Consider the following 18,405-nt stretch of genomic DNA (forward strand, 5'->3'; position numbering starts at 1 on the left):
GTATACTCAAGCCCACTGAAATCAATGAATACGATAAAATCTGTTTGGGCTTTTCAGTGAAATCCATCCCAGTGTTTCATTCCAGATAAACCTAATTGTACCATGATGCATGCTTTTAATGCTCAGTATGCCTTGCTCCCTGTTGCCTAGTGCAGATAGAATGAAAGATTTACCACTGTACTGAAATCTGTTCAACAGTTACCTGTCATGCACTAGGGTTATGCACTCTGAAGGGCCTGTTGCACCTCAAATTGATACATATTACTCATAGCTAGCATGATTGTGTTTGCCACCAAGATTACAATGATTTATTTACTATCATATTAAGTGCATGATGGTGTTCAAGAGTGATTTAAAATTGGAAAAATACTGGATTCGCATTTAGAAACTATTTAGGTGCACTTGTAAAATGTAGAAAACTTCCTTTCTACTCAAGTTATACCAATTTGGGCTCTGCTTGTAGACTACTCAGAAGTGTTTGGCTGACCAATGTGTGAAACAGGATACTAGACTCAGTAAGCATATGGTCTTATCCAACTGGCTTGCTTTTATGTTTCCACTTTGTTTGAAAGCTCAAAGCTGTTTGAGTTCAATAGAAGAGTACAAATGCTTTTATGAAAACCTATTGTAGGACATAAGAACACCTCAAGTTGCTTTATAAAAAACACTGGTATAAAGACGTACCTTTGGTCCGTCTGGGAGATTTTCAGGGTCTTAATTTCTCCCTTCAAATGGAAAAGTTAGCATGTATGTAAAACAGAGCTGTGTGTTGCTTCTCCATTAAAGCTGCTGCCACTCTGAGTGGCATTGCATTCATGCAATGGGACTGCTCCAAAGTCTTCATTAAAATACAGCTTAAAGGTTAACTTAGAAACACAAAAGATAAACAACACCAACCCATTAAAAAGGGGGGAAACTTCAATAACATACCTATTTATTTATTTATTTTTAATTTCTATACCACCCAAGAGTTATCTTTTCCAGAAGACAAACAACAGAGAAGGAGCCAACCAAGCCTCCCTCTAGAAGCAGTAAATAAAACTGGACATGCTTGTATAAGCTTTTGTTGACCAAATGGTCCATATCCTGGTATGTTTATGCCCAAAATAAACAACAAGGGAAAGTTTTCTTTTAAAAGATTTATTCTTACTTTACTTACTTACTTAACTTATAACTTTTGTATGCTGTCCCTTATGCATGGCATCTCAGGATGGCTTACAATCATTAAGAATAATTATTAATCTTGAGAATGGTGCACCTGATCAATCCTCAATTGGCCCTTTTACACAGTGATCATTAAAGGTTACACATAACACAATTAACACTTTCCAATAGGTTACAGAAGTAAAAAGTTACAATGGCATGATCTTTCCCACAAAGAAGATCCTCTGAAGGAGCAGGGAGAATGGGGTGTCATTACGCAGAAGAGGAGGAGGATGGGGTCAGCTGGTGTGATTTGTCCTGTTTGAGCTGCTATTATCCGTCAAGTGCCAACTAGCTTTCTTTGGAATGGCGCCTGGTTAGTGTCAACTGCATTTCAAGGATGCACATATGCTGATTTCTAGAAAAAATGGGTTTTCTCAGGCCCAGTTATGTATCAACAATTGCATGATTTAACCAGTGAAAGTTCTACTTTTCTGTACATCAAAAGAAATCCTATATCCAAGAAATAGGCATGCTTGTGAGTATATCTGCTAAGGGGGAGGTTTAAGGAATTTGGTCTTAGGTAAAAGAATTAATATAAGTATCTCTTAAGTGCATCTTAAATCCTTAAGATTTTTCCATAAGCAGTCATTTGAAAACCCTAAAATATATATTAGCATTCCCTTATGTACAAAATAGCCCATTAATCAATCAACTAATTTAATAATCCATCCTGTCTCTAAAGGTGATGCACATCTCATGTCTAAGCCTCTTATACCAATGGGTCTATTGCCCTTTTGGCTCACTAGAGTTAGCTCTGCAAACAAACTCTTGGCTAATTCTGAGTATCCAGATTCAGTACTGAATCCCAGAATATGGCCAAATTGCAAGCCTGAAACTTCAGAGGAGTATAAGCCCATCGAGCAAAGGTTAAGCCTCAATTTACAGTGAAGGTTACATCTCCACTCTCAGACCTAAGTTGCAACTAGCCAGGAGCATCTCTGTCTTGTCTGGATTAAGTTTCAATTTGTTCTCCTTCATCCAATCCATTATTGACATCAAATACTGATTTAAAACTAGAAGAGTTTTCTTGAATTTAGATAAAAAGGGAAGATAGAGCTCAGTGTCATCATTATATCAGTGACTCGGAACCGTTATGCTATGCACAGCGATTTCTGATATATCCAAAACAGAGAACAGATGGTAATCTGGTACTGAATTTTAATACAGAAGAGTCTTCAGTAATTAATTATTCCATACAATACTTGAACTGGCTGCTAAAACCAAAAAAGCATCATATACCTCAACTCTCTACCTTAATGCTGCCACACAGAATATAAACTATAAATGTTAATTCAAGAGGTCAATCAAGATTTGGTGTAAATTCTATTTTATTTGGAAATTTGGACAAAGCACAAATAGTATGGTATCTATTAAACAATGTGGATTGAAATAAATGGCTTAATCAATCTTAACAATCAATCAGTCAATCAATCTGCACTGAATTGTGGCCTGTATGTTCTGACATCCTTTGCCAAAGGATCATTATTATGCCTGTATAGACAATGTCATGTCTTAGAGTTACATTATGTATTATTTTATATTAAATCCCAGCATCTTCTTTGGCTGTATTCAAAAGTCAATTCTAAAGTTCCTTATTAGTTTTACCTCCATTGAGTTGTCAGCCTCTTTCTTGGGACACTGCAGTTTCAGAAAAGTTGACAAATATTGTGAAATTCTATTCAAATCACAAAGAGAAACTAGAGCTTTGATAGTCACTCTTTCATTACCAAAATAAAAATATACCCCCATTATGCTTTTCTACCTGAATAGACTAGCCAAAAATACAGTCAAATTGAATTAAAATACAAGAGGTACAAGACATTATGATACCTGCATTCTGCCATACACGAACTCTTTGCCACTAACTGACCAGGTTGCAGTTTTCAGTACTAACTCCAATATAATTTATTACAGTGCTATCCAAGCTGTAAAAAATAAAAAAAATCATGCACAGAACACCATCCCCCTTTTATCCTCACAGCAGTATGAAGGTTTGGTTAAGCAAAGTGGTCATCGAATGAAGGAAGGACTGAACTTTGGTTTCCCTTGTTACAGTCCAGTTTTCTAGCCATTCACCACACTGAGCTCAGTGCCAGTGTTTTGTACACAGTCACATTTATGGGAAACCTTCAGCAACACTTCCTTCATTTTTTCTCCTCTTAACTCACCAACCAGAGAAGATAAGAGAGCATTGCAATTTCTAACTAAAAAGTTAGCTTTGGAAGCATATACATTTTGAATACTGGGTGTAGGAGGAGGTGAAGGCTAGAAACTAGGAACAAAGTGCTAGAAACATGGTCATATAGTCATGGTGGTACTATAGATAACACAATTCAAGGATACTGTATTTGGAAACAAGCACAAACTGCATTTGACTTAACTGAGCTTATATAGCCTAGCAGCTACTACCTGCATTGCTGTCTTTTGCCTATCCCAGAACACGTATCCCAGTGGTTGGGACGCAGTATATGCTAGCTGCAGGGTGTAAAATGAAGGCAGATAGATTTAGGTCGAGGCACTGTCCATCAAAAACAACTGCCTTCCCAATCCCTTACTTGGTTTCTTCTTCATGTTGTGCTGTTATGCACTAAAAGGGATGGGATCTGGCCAGATGAACAAGAGACTGGAAGTGAGGAAAGAATGAAACCCAGTTGTGCTGAAAGGCAAGCATAAAAGCAATAATTATTGATTGGAGAGACCCTTCATGCCCATTCACACAGTTGTGCAATACGTACATGGAAAGGTCATGCGGAATAATTGTAGCCCTATCTTAAACACGTTTTATTCCAAAAGACAGTGATAGGTAATTCTAAAAAAATGGTATTTCCCTCATCCCATGTTCCCTTTCACCTTTGCTATCTCCCATAGAAAAACTGAAGTGATCAAGGTTGAAAGGTCAACTTCGCTCTCCTAAAATAGAGAAGACCATTCTTCTTCCTACTTACTGTGCTTTCAATTCTCAGATCCTGCATGTATCATGCAATGGTGAATAATATCCTCATCCACTGTTGTAAAGCACTCCAGGGGTGAATTGATTACTTGAGGGTGGGGGAAGCCAAAGAAAATGAACCTCCTTCACTATGTAACAAACTAAAAAGTGAACCATCATGAAGGACAGTGAGGCTGTGACAAACACAGTTCTGATCTACCTATTTATTTATTTATTTATTTATTTATTTATTTATTTATTTATTTGGAGTTTTTGTATGCCGTCCCATTCACATAAGCCTCGGGACAGCTTCCATACAATAAATAAACATAAAAATAGTATACATAAAATCTAGATCCACCCTGGCTGTAGCATTAAAACCAACAGATAATATTACAAGTTGTTAAAATATTGTTTAAATAAAAAGGTCTTGGCCTGGCACCGAAAAACAAATAACAACGGCGCCAGGCGGACCTCTCCAGGGAGCGCATTCCACAGGTGGGGTGCCACCACAGAGAAAGCCCTCCTCCAGGTACTCAGTCTCCTAATATCTTTCACAGAAGGTTCCCAGAGGAGAGCCTCTGTCGCCGAGGTCCTTTTAGGGGGATTTTGATCCTTTTAGGTAAAGGTAAAGGTTTCCCCATGACATTAAAGTGCAGTCATGTCTGACTCTTGAGGGCAGTGCTCATCTCAGTTTCCTAGCCGAGGGAGCCAGCGTTTGTCCGCAGACAGTCTCCGTGGTCATGTGGCCAGCATGACTAAACACCGAAGTGCACGGAACGCCGTTACCTTCCCACCGAAATGGTACCTTTTTATCTACTTGCATTTGCATGCTTCAAACTGCAAGGTTGGCAGGAGCTGGGACGGAGCAACGGGAACTCACCCCGTTGTGCAGATTCAAACCGGCGACCTTTTGATCAACCAGCTCAGCAGCACAGAAGTTTAAACCCCTGCGCCACCTTCATCCCTGGCTTTGATCCTTTTAGGGGATGACAAATGATTCTGCATATTTTGGGGCTCTTCTAGATATGGGGATAGATTGTTTGCTGGTGGCTGATTTTGTTGTTAGAAGGAATGACAAACAATTTTATTTTGTTCTTTATTTACAGTAAAATGACATACACTTTATGTATGTTGCGCATACATTGTTTATTTGGAATGTTACTCTTGGAATAGGAATAAGTAATCTAATATAGCCTTCCCCAGCCTGGTGTCCTCCAGCTGTTCTGATCTATAGCTCACAGCATTCCTAACCATTGGCCATGTTGCCTGGGACTGACAGGAGGTGAAAACATCGGGAAGACACAGGAGAGGAGAGGTTGATCTAATCCCACAGGGTAACGGCCTAACACCAAGCAGAAAGATCTAAGGCCATGACAGCACAAATCACAGCTTGCATATACGTATCTATCAAGAATACTCTCCTACAATTTGTATGAATATGGTGTCTCTTTAACTTTCTTCCTTTTCCCCTCTCTTTTTCTCAATATATAACACTGCCACGAGGAATTTAATTACAATCTTATAAATTAGCCTCTCCCACAGTATCGCACCCAAGCTATAAAGGCTCCTTCATTGGACTATGCCATCCTGAGGATGAGACTATGTGGTCCTGAAGATGAGAGGAATATTCAGTCTATGACTCTGCATTAACAATAAACAAAAATAAAATGTATTTGTACAAGAAGCATACTGCTTTCAAGATGTTCTGTAACTTATTTCCTTGTGAATAAAACAGTGTATATGAATATCTTCTGACAGTTATCACATTCTTCCCCTTTGCAAATGACCCTCTCTCTCAAATCCTCCTTTCTCTTTTGAATCTGCTTAGACCTGTCTTTATTTTATTTATCTCAGTTTAATCTTTCTCTTCTGAACTCAGGTTTCTGTCAGCTTCTATCTTTCACACAGTTATAATACTTGACAATATTAGCTTTTGACTCTCCCTAGTCACTAATATGTCCTCTGAGTATTCTACTTTGTTTTTTCTTCCTTATATACTTTTCACAGCAATATATGGAATTCTAATGAGAAAGTTGCTTTTTTTAGATTCTGTAAACTGCGGACAGACCACAACTGGCTGCCAACTGCTGACAGACCAAATATCTATTTTTTTTTAATCTCCTTGCACACTTTCAAATTTATCTCCTTGCACTCTCAGTCACCAACCTTACTCACTCATCCCCCCCCCCCTTTTACCTCCTTGCTCTTCTGAAACCTACCAACATTTAAAGGAACACACTCATAACACTTTAAGTCATTACACTACCTACTATTTGCTGGGAATTCCCACTGGTGCAGTTCTTATTTTCAAGTGCCATTGCACAATTTGTCTACTGGAAACAACTAAAAATGTATGTGCTACTTCCCCCACACTTTGCTAGCTACCATTAAATATGATCTAGCATTATGTCTGCAGTAGATTAACATGAGTTACACCTATCCATTATAAATAAATCATAAAACAGCTTTTGATCCTGGTTTCAGTATCCAGCTTAAAAGCTAGCTATGTGAAGCAGCAACTATACTTATGCCAGTTCAGACATCATGCTGCACCATATTTATACTAACCAGGGAAGGATGGGAAAATTTGCATAGGTAGAAGAGGACAGGGTGAGCCTATAGGGTACTTCCAGACACCATGACTTGACTTTCAGGCAGGATAACATTTGAAGTAGACCTATCAATACTAGGGATGGGAATTCATTTGATCTGCATTTGTAAATGAGCCAACCTCATTTGCACTTCATGGACTATTCACATCAAAACACAGATAATCTTTCAATTGCATACTTCTCAAAACTATGCAATGTATTCAGTTTGAAAAATTACAAAGAGAAATGCATGCATATGGAAAACCTGTGTACAAAAGATGCATTTATGAAAGAAAGCAGAACAAATTAAAGAATGTTGCATGCAAAATGCATGTGTTGAGGAAAATTGTGTATGAAATACAAATGCATAAGTGTGTGCATGCTATTGCAAGCTGATGATGAAACTGGTTAAAATAGACTTATGATTGAATATATGCAAATCTGGCATGGACCAGACAGAGGCTGATTCGTCCATTCCTAATCAATACAATAATACCACAGCAAGACAGACAATAATCTTTCAGTGATACATAGTCAAGCAATCACACTCATTTATCATTTCAATCATTTAATTTAAAAACTAGAGACTCTGTTCTTTAACTCCAAAACCTTCTTCAAATTATGTAAAAGTCAACTATGGTTTTGTTTTCAGTTCAGCTGCCTCCAAGATGATGGAAATGAAAAAGATTAAATCAGTGACAACAATTGATGAGGGGATACTTGGAATTCCTATGAATACAAATAGCCTATGAAGGTTAATGAGGTTCAACATACACTTAAAAGAAGAGAATGAACGTATTTTGTATGTACAGTACATTCTCCAATTTAAGGTCTAGGTAACTTTTGAAAGGTGCATTAGTGCAAGCTAAATTAACTTTTTATTGTCAATTGCAAAATATCTCTCTATTCCTCCCTCAATCAAGTGTCACACAGTTGCCTTATATAGTTCAACAGAAGTTCACACAACAATATAAAGCAAAGTTCATACCTCTCCAAAAGTATCAGTGTTCATTTTGTAAAGAAAAAATACAGAATATGACTAAAATGCACAGTTGCCTGACCACTCTCTGCAAAATTGCTCCACAGAGTTAAAACAACAACTTTGCATTCAGCACCCAAGTCTATACATACAGGAAACTATTCAATCAAGTATTTGTATCCATGTCTTCAGTCAATATTAATACATTTTTATCCTGTCTTTCCTCCTAGGAGCTCAGGACAACATACATAGTTCTCACCCCATTTATTTCTCACAACAACCCCATGATATATGATAGATAAAGGCACTGATTGGATTATCATTCATGGAAACCAGGAATAGTAGATCACAACCTGGTTTATTTTTCTGGTTTGTTAACCAATATTAAACCAGAATTCCCCAGTTCAGATGCAACAAGCTTAAGAACAACTCGGGACTTTTACCTTAAAGCTGAAGTGAGGCAGATAGAAAGGAGAGGCAAGCGAAGGCATGTTTGGCCCTGACACTTATTTCCAGTTTCTTCATTCATGGTGTATGATGATCTGAACCGGATAAGTAACTGGGCTCAAAGTTACCCAGTGTACTATATGGCTGAACAGCATTTAGAAGCCAGGCCTCTAGGGTTGTACTTGACCCTCTATCCCCAATAAGACATCCCGTAACTCTTTAACACTTTGGAATTGGGGGACAGAATCCACTGATCTCCAAAAATATGTTTGGTGTTTATCAAAGCTGATAGCGCAGAATAATCTCTGAAATTGTTGTACTCCATGCTTTGATGTGCACACATTTTTGAAGCATGTACTTTCTGACCCAATGAATTGGTAAAATTAAGGTTAGTTCTATAAGAAAGGAGGGAGGAGGGCTTGGAAAAATGATTTCCAAGAAACACTATTCATTCTTAAATCATTGAACAAATATTTAAGGCTTTATATTCAAAAAAGCAATACAGTCTTGACTCTTAGACATATATTTGGTGAATAGATGATACAATGGAACATCATAATGCCAAAAGACATTTGTTGTTCTACATTAGAACCTCAACCATTACACTAATCATATTTTTATTGTTTAAAAAACATCTCAATCCTTTATGAACTAGATACTTTTCTTTATGTTTTCAACTCAACTTATGTGGAAAAGGCAAGCTTCAGTATTAAGTCAACAAATTCATCTTCATGGGGATGCTTTTAGAAGAGCGTAGAACACTTAAATCCATATTATCAACAATTCTGTCATTTACTGAACATAATGAGAAGCTAACATTTCCCAATGTTTGCAGCTATTTCAAAATATTAAATGTTTGCATTCATAAAATAGTATATTATTATGGACATGTGTACACATGATTATATAAAAAGCAGGTCAGTTCTAAATCAGTATACAGTTCTTGAAAATCATTCATCTTTCAACATCCAGAACACAACAGAAAGCACAAAATACCTTAGGTTTGCTGACGGAGAATACCCTATTACTGAGTTCCAAAAGGAAAAGTTCAGCATGGGATGGAAGTAAAGCAAATTTTGGGAGATGAAGGAAAAGCAGGCACAGCTTTGGAAGAGAGAAAGGAACTTTCTCTTTGAAAGGAGCTTACTATTTGTGGTAGAATCAGGCCAAGAGTGCTTTTGTCTTCATTTTTATTTTAGCACTGCTGCTGGTGAAGCTGCTGTCTATTTTCCCTCCAAATGACAATATAGCCCAAATGGAAGCAACTAGCTTGCAGCTGCAAAGAGAAGCTCCACTGCTACCACCACAGGCAGCAGCATTAAAATCTAGTTTTACTCCAAAAAGCCTGAGTAATGGTACTTTGGTCTTCAGAAAAAAATGCATCTCTTACGTACTTCACAAGCATACAGATCCCGCTTTTTCCCAGCCACCACAGGGCAACATTGCTGTTATGAAACACGCCTGCCCAACATCATCTGGAAAAGGCAGCCATGTTAGGTTTGCAGATGGAAGTGGAACTATAAAGAGCAGATTTGATGTGATGCTGTTTTACAACTGTAGTTTTCAAGTGCACAGCCTTCTATGGCTTAATGTTGCATCAAGAGGGAAATAATCCATTTCCTTTTTTGCCTTGTCAGCTGCTGTCACCTCCCTTGGAGAATAGCAGCGGGAAACAAAATGTGCAGTATACAATTTGTCCTTGTGAGACAGACCTGTGGATTTAAGTGTTATCAAAAACACAGGCTGTTTCAGCCCTCTTTTACCAATTTATCAAACAGGACAGATTGTTGGAAACAATGCAGCATCTATAACGTGATCTACCACAAAATTAAACTTTTAAATTGCAAAATGGTTTTCCTTGCATATATTACTTTATTTGGCACTCTTGTTCTATTTCAGAAGCAACTTTGTTACAATAAGAAATGCTATCAGTAATTTCAATACTTCACCAGGTACTCTGTCTTGCAAGTTGTTAAATCTTGAAATATCTGGTGAGGGGGAATGAATTATTATTGGATTTTTTCAATTACTCTTGATGGAAAGCAAGAATGCTATGAATATTGAGCTGGAAAAAATAAAAATCATATCACTTCATTTTACAGCAATTAAAATTTTGTACCTGGAATGAATTGTTGCTCTGTCATTCAAAGCACAAGGGCTCTTATTAGACTTAGAGTTGACAATGTTATCAATAAATCCTGACTTGTACTTGACATTTATCTGGATAAGCTAGCAATTTCCAATACAATCCTAATTACAACATTATAAAAAAAAATGCAACTTTCAGATGCACTGTTATGCCAAATTAAATAGTGCTATTCTAATGATTGCCAATTTATATTATTCAGGTCCTCATCTTCGAAGAATAACAGCTGAGCAGGAAGGTATTTTTAAAATCACAATGTAAAATTTAAAAAATTAATGTACAGTTTCTGTAAGTTACCCTTCGTGAAACATGATTATGAGATGTATAAATGTACACACATTTTGAGAAACCAAAGCTTTGGGATTTGAAACATAGATTTCAAAAATATGAACAACAAAAAGTTTCACTTTTCTATTATCATTGCTAAACTAGTGTGTATATTAAATTAATACATCACTCATTTAAAGCAAAACTGGAAAAAAGATGTAGTAAGTAAACAAGCTGTATCAGCTCTCAATTGGTGGCAGCCAATCTATTTAAATCTGTCGTTGGTTGTAAACATCACAGAAATCATTTATAATCTAATTCATAATCAGATATCCACGCATATATGGTTAGTTTGCATGTTTGGGCCAGTGTGTAACCAAATGGTTCCAACCGACCAACTTCTCTGTGCATCAGCCATTTTATACCAACTGCACAATGGAAATATGATATCTATGTGAGTAACACTTTGGTAAATTTAGCCTGTTTCTACAGGCCATTAGAGATGAGCTAAATGCACTGGTCACTGCAATACAGCCAGAATCATTATTTTCACAAACATTCTTATTTGACATTACTGGGGCTCAACAGTTTCACTAAACATTGCAAACAGTTTCACTAAACATTACTGGGGCTCAACCCAACCAATATCACATCGGATATGTAGCACACAGGATGGAACAGAAGAAGGGAAAGGAATAAACCATTAATTTATTTGGCAAAATAAGAATTTTGCCTTAATTCATGCATACAGCAGATTAGGTGGCAAACCTTATCTAGACTATATGAATTCTCAGACCATAGGTAAGGATTTATATGATTGAATGTTCCTGAATACTAGGCTTGCCCTGCCTACACAAACCCCTGCAAAGAAACCGGGTATCAGGGAGACGGGTTCTAGCTTAGCATTATCCCAACATGCTAGTTTTCAAGTATATAAATCGTTTTTTTTTTAACTTTTCCATGAGGGAGCATTCATGGTACAAGCTCTCATCTGCATTCTGAATTGGTACATTCCAGGCACAGGCTTGCCATTTAATTTACTGTTTGTAAGGCTAGACTTTAATCTAGCACACAGTCCTGCCACGAAAGGCCATTCAAAAGAACCTAAAGTTATCCTTTAAAAAGACATTTACCTCTATCTGCATTCCAAGCTGTGCTCTCTCTTTGTCCTTGTGCTCTATGCATCGCTTTAACTCCTCTATCTCTGACATCACTGCACTGTGATTTAACTTGGCTTTCAGTTCCCAGATCTGTTTCTCCATCTCTTGTTTCTCTGGATCAGACCTGTCAAGCACTGGAACACACATAACACAATCTGGAATAAGAAATATATGAGACCAAACAAAAAATGCATCCACATGAACAGAGTTTTCCTGGGGAAAAGAAGATAAAGATAACTGAATGCTTGTATCTTTGTTTAAGTGCTCAATTAATTTTATCTAAATATACGCACAAACTTTATCTACACACATACAAACCAAAACTCAAGTATTTGGAATGTCTTATTGTAACATAAAGAAAAATTATACTCCTACAAACCATTCTTAGCTATTGAGAAAGAAAGGAAGGGACAGTTTCTGACAAATACCCACCCCAAAGTTTTGGACAATTTCACAGCTTCCCTAAGAATAGTAAGTCAAATGTTCCTTCCCTTTTCACAGATCACAAAATGGTAGAAAAAAATAGGATGACATTTTGACACAGCCAAAATTCATTTTAGATTTCAAAGAGCACTTATAGATGTCAATTATTGTATTGTAGTCTTATTTAATTGTCCTATTTATCCCTATAGGTAGAGATGGAACAGGGAAGGAAAAGTTCAACCTCTTCGCTTCCTCCTGTCATCCTCTTGCTCATCGGTATGGCTCTGGTGATGTATGGCAATCTGAGAAATGTGATGCTGCAGATTCTGACGCTCCTCTTCTGCTCTAAGGAGTTGGGAACGGAGATCCTCAATCTAACAGACACACACACACACATATATACAGACAAATACCAGGGTTTTTTTTTTTAACAAACTGGAAACATGAGTAGGTATTTTCATGGACATTATCAATTCTTTAAAAGATCCTAAAAGACATGCAAAATGTGACCATAACCAATTATCCACAAACTATACCCACAAATAAACCAACATTTAACTGGATTCCTCCAGTACAGGACAATGTGCCTGCCTGTACTGAGGGCCAAACTCCGTGTTACAAGTAAGGCTCTTGATTGGTTCTCCCAAGTATACCCATTTTACTGGAAGTACTTTTGTAAAGCATGAGTCCTCATGTTGTCCAAACCCAAGTGACCAAGCCCATTGGGAGTGCCAAGCCATAGCCAGAATGACACTGGCAAGAGTAGCAGAAAAAGTTCTTCTACTCTTGCCAAACTCAGCCAGACTACTTCAAATGCCTATGCAGATACTGGGCCCATTTCTCCTACAAAACCACTTTCAAAGGGTGTGGGAAAACATTCTTGACTCAGATAAGGAGGAGAGGTTAACATCTACAGCTACAGTCAAGGATAGGAGATACAGTGGTAAGTCAGGCAATAGCTGATAGTAACTCAGTTGCAGACACCATGGGAAAACCAAGTAAGCCTATTAATAGGGAGAGGGGCAGAGTAGCCATCACTAATTCCAGAGTATGGCAGCAGCAAAAGAGAGAAAACCTGCTGAGAAGAGTCAAGACACTCTAAGTAATTAGCCATGCCTTAGAGGTAGGGGTTGGTAATTTGAGTTTGGAAGGGAGGAGAGGCGTTCAGTTTAGAATCAGCTTCTTGCTAATAAGTTACACCTCCTTAATGACTAGTATTCTATCTATGCTTGTTTCTTTTGCAATTGACTTCCACGAAATTCCTTATTTCTACTTTAAAGCCAGTCTGACTGGCCTGTATTAACTTACTAAAATGGTTCATTTTCATTTGCATGGAAGGAGGAAGATAGTACAGCCTCAGAATCTGCTGGTATTGTCCCCCTAAGTGCCCAAGTGGCACACAGGGCCAGGGCAACTGGCACTGGTTGGATCTTTCAAAGGTAACCTGAGTTTTTTACTCCTTTTCCTTGAAAATGGGCTGGGATGCACTTTTGCAATTTCCCAAGTAGAGTCTGAGGGGATGGGACAAAAAGTGTTGCATGCTGGGTAAGAACACATAAAGATAAGGATTTCAACATGAAAGCTCCCTTTTGCAAGCAATGAACCCTCATGCGTTTGCTTTGCCTTGACAGCTTTCAAGAGAAAGCAGACTGAAGAAAAATACTATTTGTAGCCTCTTTGGATCAATGTTCAGGGTTGGTACTTAATGTACTTTGACAGCAGGTCAACATTGCCCAACCAAGTCTCCTGTTTCCTACACTCACATTTCTGTGCACCAGTGTAAATGCACAAATGCAATTAAACAAAAGAAAAAGTGTACTAAATTTGTTTGAATATATAATTATTTGCTAAACATTGACAAGTTCATCCGTTGTGTTACCTGAATACTTTACAGAAGTTGTCAAAAAGGAGTTGTGCAATTTCAAAAGAAAAAATGGTTAAAGAGGCAAAAGCTGCTACACTTAAAAGCTGCTCCTGAAAAGCTGAGCTGAGACCTAGTGACCACAAGGGAGAGGACAGTCAAATTCATCCTGCCATGAAGCCCCTAGGGATACTTGAGGACAGAGGGGATGTAAGGGTGAACAACCCACAGTAAGCCATATCATCTGTCAGCAACAATCAGTGAACCATGGCTTATTACCAGGTGGTTTGGTGTGACATGTGAACCTCACCCAATGTTTTGTTTTACTGATATATAGGCTGTATTTTACCATTTGACCAGAAGTTCTTTTGGTGGATGGAAAATATTTAAATAAGCAATGATAAATAAATATCAATGCATTTGAAGCAGTGAAATTGGGCTCAATTCCCCATGAAGTTACTTGGGTGAATTCCCACTAAATATTTCCCTATCCTATCTTGAACTAGAAAGGGCATGATGCAAAATGAAAAACCATTTTTAAGTATTTGGATACAATCTTAGATAGGCAGGTACCATAACACAAGATAAATCAGAACAACCAACTTCTGTGTACACTTCTGAAGTTTACTTTAGCACAACAACCTTATATATTCTGCAGTCAAGCTTGGTATGCACAATTCTGAATGTCTTCTTATCATACCTCCTTCCAACAGACTATTGAGCTATTTGATAGCCATTTTTAAGAGGCCTAAGCATTACCTACTGTGAAAGGAGATTTGCACATAGGAAAGTGGTTACCTGGTGGAGAAGAGCTTCTCGACTATTTTCTGACTGATCCAATTTCCTCCGGGAGCACTCCAAATCCTGTGCAAGCTTATTTGGATTAGGAACAGTGACAAAATTCATTGCATTGCTATTAATGTTATAAATTATTTAGATACAATACTCAATATACCCAGCGTTACATTGAAACTCATTTCTTATGCAATGCTGTGATAAGCTCACCAAATGCTTATTATTCCTTAGATCAAATGATCTGTTTACAGTTACTTCCATTTATTTGTATTACCTAAAAACTATGTTGTTCCATCATTGGTCTGGTGGTGCATTTTGTTCTTATACTGAAAATGCTGTCCTTTACAACTGCTGGAAAGGTTGTTTTAATTCCTCAGAGCCAAAAATATCATATTGGACAGAAATTTGCAAACCTAAAGTGATGTTTCAAGGCACATAAAAAAGAAACACGCAAAATGTCAAGCTAAAACAGAAGAGGATATTGCATCTTGCATTATTGCTTGGATTGTATTATTGCTTGGATTGTTTTAATGTATTGATTGTGAGCCGCCCCAAGATGCCTTGCATAGGGGACGGCATACAAGTTTCAAATAAATAAATAAATAAATAAAATATGTCTGTGAATGTCTCAAAACCTAATGCAAATTCTTCTAAATCTATCGCTTTTACACAAAAAGCTTTTAGCACCCCAAGGATGTTCACTAGTTTCATATTGTTTTCAAGGCACTATTAAAGATGCTCAAATTAAGACAAAAAGCCCTATATATATTCAATCATAGTGCAGCCATTAAGAACAAAATGCCTTTTTACCACTATTAGCCCATGAAAAACTGTTTGGGAACTACAACTGCTACAAAATGCAGCAGCCACGAGGTCTTCCGTTGTTTGCTCTTCTATCACTCAGGTGTTGTTTAATAGGTACTGACTCCCAGTTTGTTTGGATGCCCAAATCAAGGCCTATACAGTATAAAGGCCTAAACAGCCTGGGACCAAGACGTGTTAAGTACCACATATAAACTTGCCCATTAATTGTCAGAGGCACTGTTTCAAGTTCCACAGCCCAGAGAAGTAAGATTGATAGCCGTGTAAGACACAATGTGTCACTGGTGGTAACTTCCCAATTGTGGTATTTCCTCCAAAAGGCAGTTGGACTGACAGGTTTACTTGTTTCTTTTAGGTGGCTGGCTTTATTCGGTTTTTTTAGGTGGTTGGTTGAAACAATTTTATTTGTAAGCTTTTGCTCCATTGTAATTCTTGTCCATCTGTGGATTTGTTTTACTGGCTTGTTTTAATACTCTCTGCTTTTGATTGTAATGATATTTTAATTGCTATAAAGGCCCTATTAGAGAGAGAAAGAGTGTGCACAAATAAAGAGAAAGTGTTGGATCCAAACTGGGTTATTAACTTTGATGCTGTTCATTTCAGTGGGACCTAAGTATGTGTCTGGTGTGCCTCTCACAGCGATTTCAATTATATTCTATGACTATACTTGGATTCTTTCTTCATTTTCCCATTGATCTTTCTTCTTCTTCTACATATTCATATTTATATTCCACCTTTCCTTTAAAGAGCTCAGAAAAGGCATTTGTTTAGCATCACCACAATTCTGTCAGGCAGATTAAACCAAGAACCAGCAATTTATACATATATGAGTGTTCAATTTCCCCACCTGACTATAATTACGTAAGACTGAGCAGGGAAAGGTCCTCTCCCTGCCCTCCATCACCATCTTTGATGACCTTCAGTACTGCAGGGCAGACTGTTCCATTCATGCAGACTTCAGTGTGATTTTAGGGCAGCATTTTAAGGCAGGCTATTCAAGCAAAACAGGTTCCCTGGGTGGGAGATATGAACACCCAAATAGGAAAAAAGAGTAAACAGTCTAAACCTAGGTTTCATCACAGCCAAACCCAAGATTCGGGCTGTAACATATATCATCTCTTGGGTAAAGCACAGCAGATGGCACAACTCAGTCTTGTGGCTTGGTTAATAATGTTTTGTTGCCTGGAAGAAGCTAAGAAAATGGCCATAATCTTACTGAGATGAGCAGTTATCTTCAGAATACACAAGGAGGTTCATATCACAGAATATTCTACCACACACAAAAATCTCTTCCATGTAGACAGCTAGCATGTGCGGGAAATGGTTCTAGCTCTGCTCTTTCACTGATAGCAATGTGAAGCAGCAGACGTTTTTTGTTTTTACATAAAAATATGCCATCACACAAGTCCCAAAACTACAGTGTTGGGTACCACTGTCCAAACATTTGTTTGCTAAGTGAGAACTAGACCTTTCTCCCTGTTTTTCTCTTTCAAGGCTTGAGAATTCCTGATACACTTCTCAGGGAGAACACTACAATCTGAACATGCACTACTGAAAAGCAGTTGGTCAACTTGGTATGAAATGCGCAAAGCTTTATATCTATGCCCACTGGCCTTAGGAGAAAACTAAGACATAAACAAATACCTTATTCTTTTGTTAAAATAACAGAAGTAAAAGCTGCCGCATCAGTCAGAATACAATGACACCACAATAGGAAGATGTGAAAATGAAATATGCTTACTTTGCTTTTTTCACCCTCCATTTTCAAGATTTTATTTTTCAAGACAATTTCCACTTCATTAGCATTAGCATCTTGTTGCTTTAAAGCCTTGAAGGAAAAAAAGGGAATTTGTTTTGTGCAAAACCATCAGAGCCTTAATTTATATGTATCTGACAAGCATTCAATATATACAATGCATGTAGTTCCACTCTCTGCAATATTGCTGGAAGCATCAGTAATGTGATCCTCCAATACACAGAAAGTTGGTGGCACTGCTGCACAGAAACCTTGGAAGCTCCTGCATCTGCGTGGCAATGGGCTCAATGAGAATGGAGTAAGGGAGGCATGCATCTGATGGGTTTCTGCAGGCTCCCAACAGGCTAAACCAAAGGTGGTTGGCAGGGTATGTATAATAATAAAGAAGGATGTGTGTCTGTCCAGGGCCATGAAACCTCAACACCAGAAACAACATGTCATGCATATTGAGGGGACCACAGGGGTGTGCACTCAGGGAGATACTTTTTTTAATGTGCTATCTAACCATGTAATTAACTTATTAGAATGTGTCCATATGTTCGAAACCTTCAGTATCAATGCTGTTGTTAAACAGATGACTGTCAACCCCTGAAGAAGGAAATCAACATTTCCAAAATCCACAAAGCATTTCATTGGCATCCAGGACTTTTTCAGATTTTCTCCCCCTCTGCTCTCTCCTTAAACTTTCCCTAACCAGCACATCAGCTTTGCCATTGATGCAGTCTGAAGCCAGGAAACAATAGGTCAAGGAAGGGAGTTATATTTCTGCCCCTTCACCCTGCTGTAGTGCACCCCCCCCCCTTCATCAGATGAAAGGAATGCAGTCCCCTCTTTCAGGAAGCTATGAGATATGCCACTGCAGGGCCTGTGCTTATAGGGCACATATGAAGGCTTACCTTCATATAGATGGAGCAGGCGTAACGAGTCCCACACTGAAAGCTGCATGACTTTGCTGTACAAACTAGGGACTATTCCGACCTAGACAAATCTAGATCCATTCACCATTTTGGTAATAAAACA

General features: G+C 37.9%; 1 protein-coding gene across 5 annotated transcripts in view; it reads right to left on the reverse strand.

Moving 5' to 3' along the window:
- CEP128 (centrosomal protein 128) overlaps positions 1-18,405 on the reverse strand; it is a 210,333-nt gene that overhangs the window by 157,061 nt on the left and 34,867 nt on the right. For 2 of the 5 annotated variants that reach the window (XM_044436402.1, XM_044436400.1), the window contains exons 9-12: positions 17,371-17,457; positions 14,811-14,885; positions 12,393-12,525; positions 11,702-11,862 (exon numbers count right to left, since the gene is read on the reverse strand). The exons of 1 other annotated variant lie outside the window; for it this stretch is intronic. In XM_044436402.1, the coding sequence (XP_044292337.1) occupies positions 11,702-11,862; positions 12,393-12,525; positions 14,811-14,885; positions 17,371-17,457 (456 nt within the window). Of the gene's footprint in view, positions 1-11,701; positions 11,884-12,392; positions 12,526-14,810; positions 14,886-17,370; positions 17,458-18,405 lie in introns of all 5 variants that reach the window. 2 more of the 5 variants (XM_044436401.1, XM_044436404.1) reach the window with 1 other exon arrangement.

The sequence above is a fragment of the Varanus komodoensis genome, unplaced genomic scaffold (assembly GCF_004798865.1).
Source record: "Varanus komodoensis strain SLA01 unplaced genomic scaffold, ASM479886v1 scaffold3, whole genome shotgun sequence".
Lineage (NCBI taxonomy): Eukaryota > Metazoa > Chordata > Lepidosauria > Squamata > Varanidae > Varanus > Varanus komodoensis.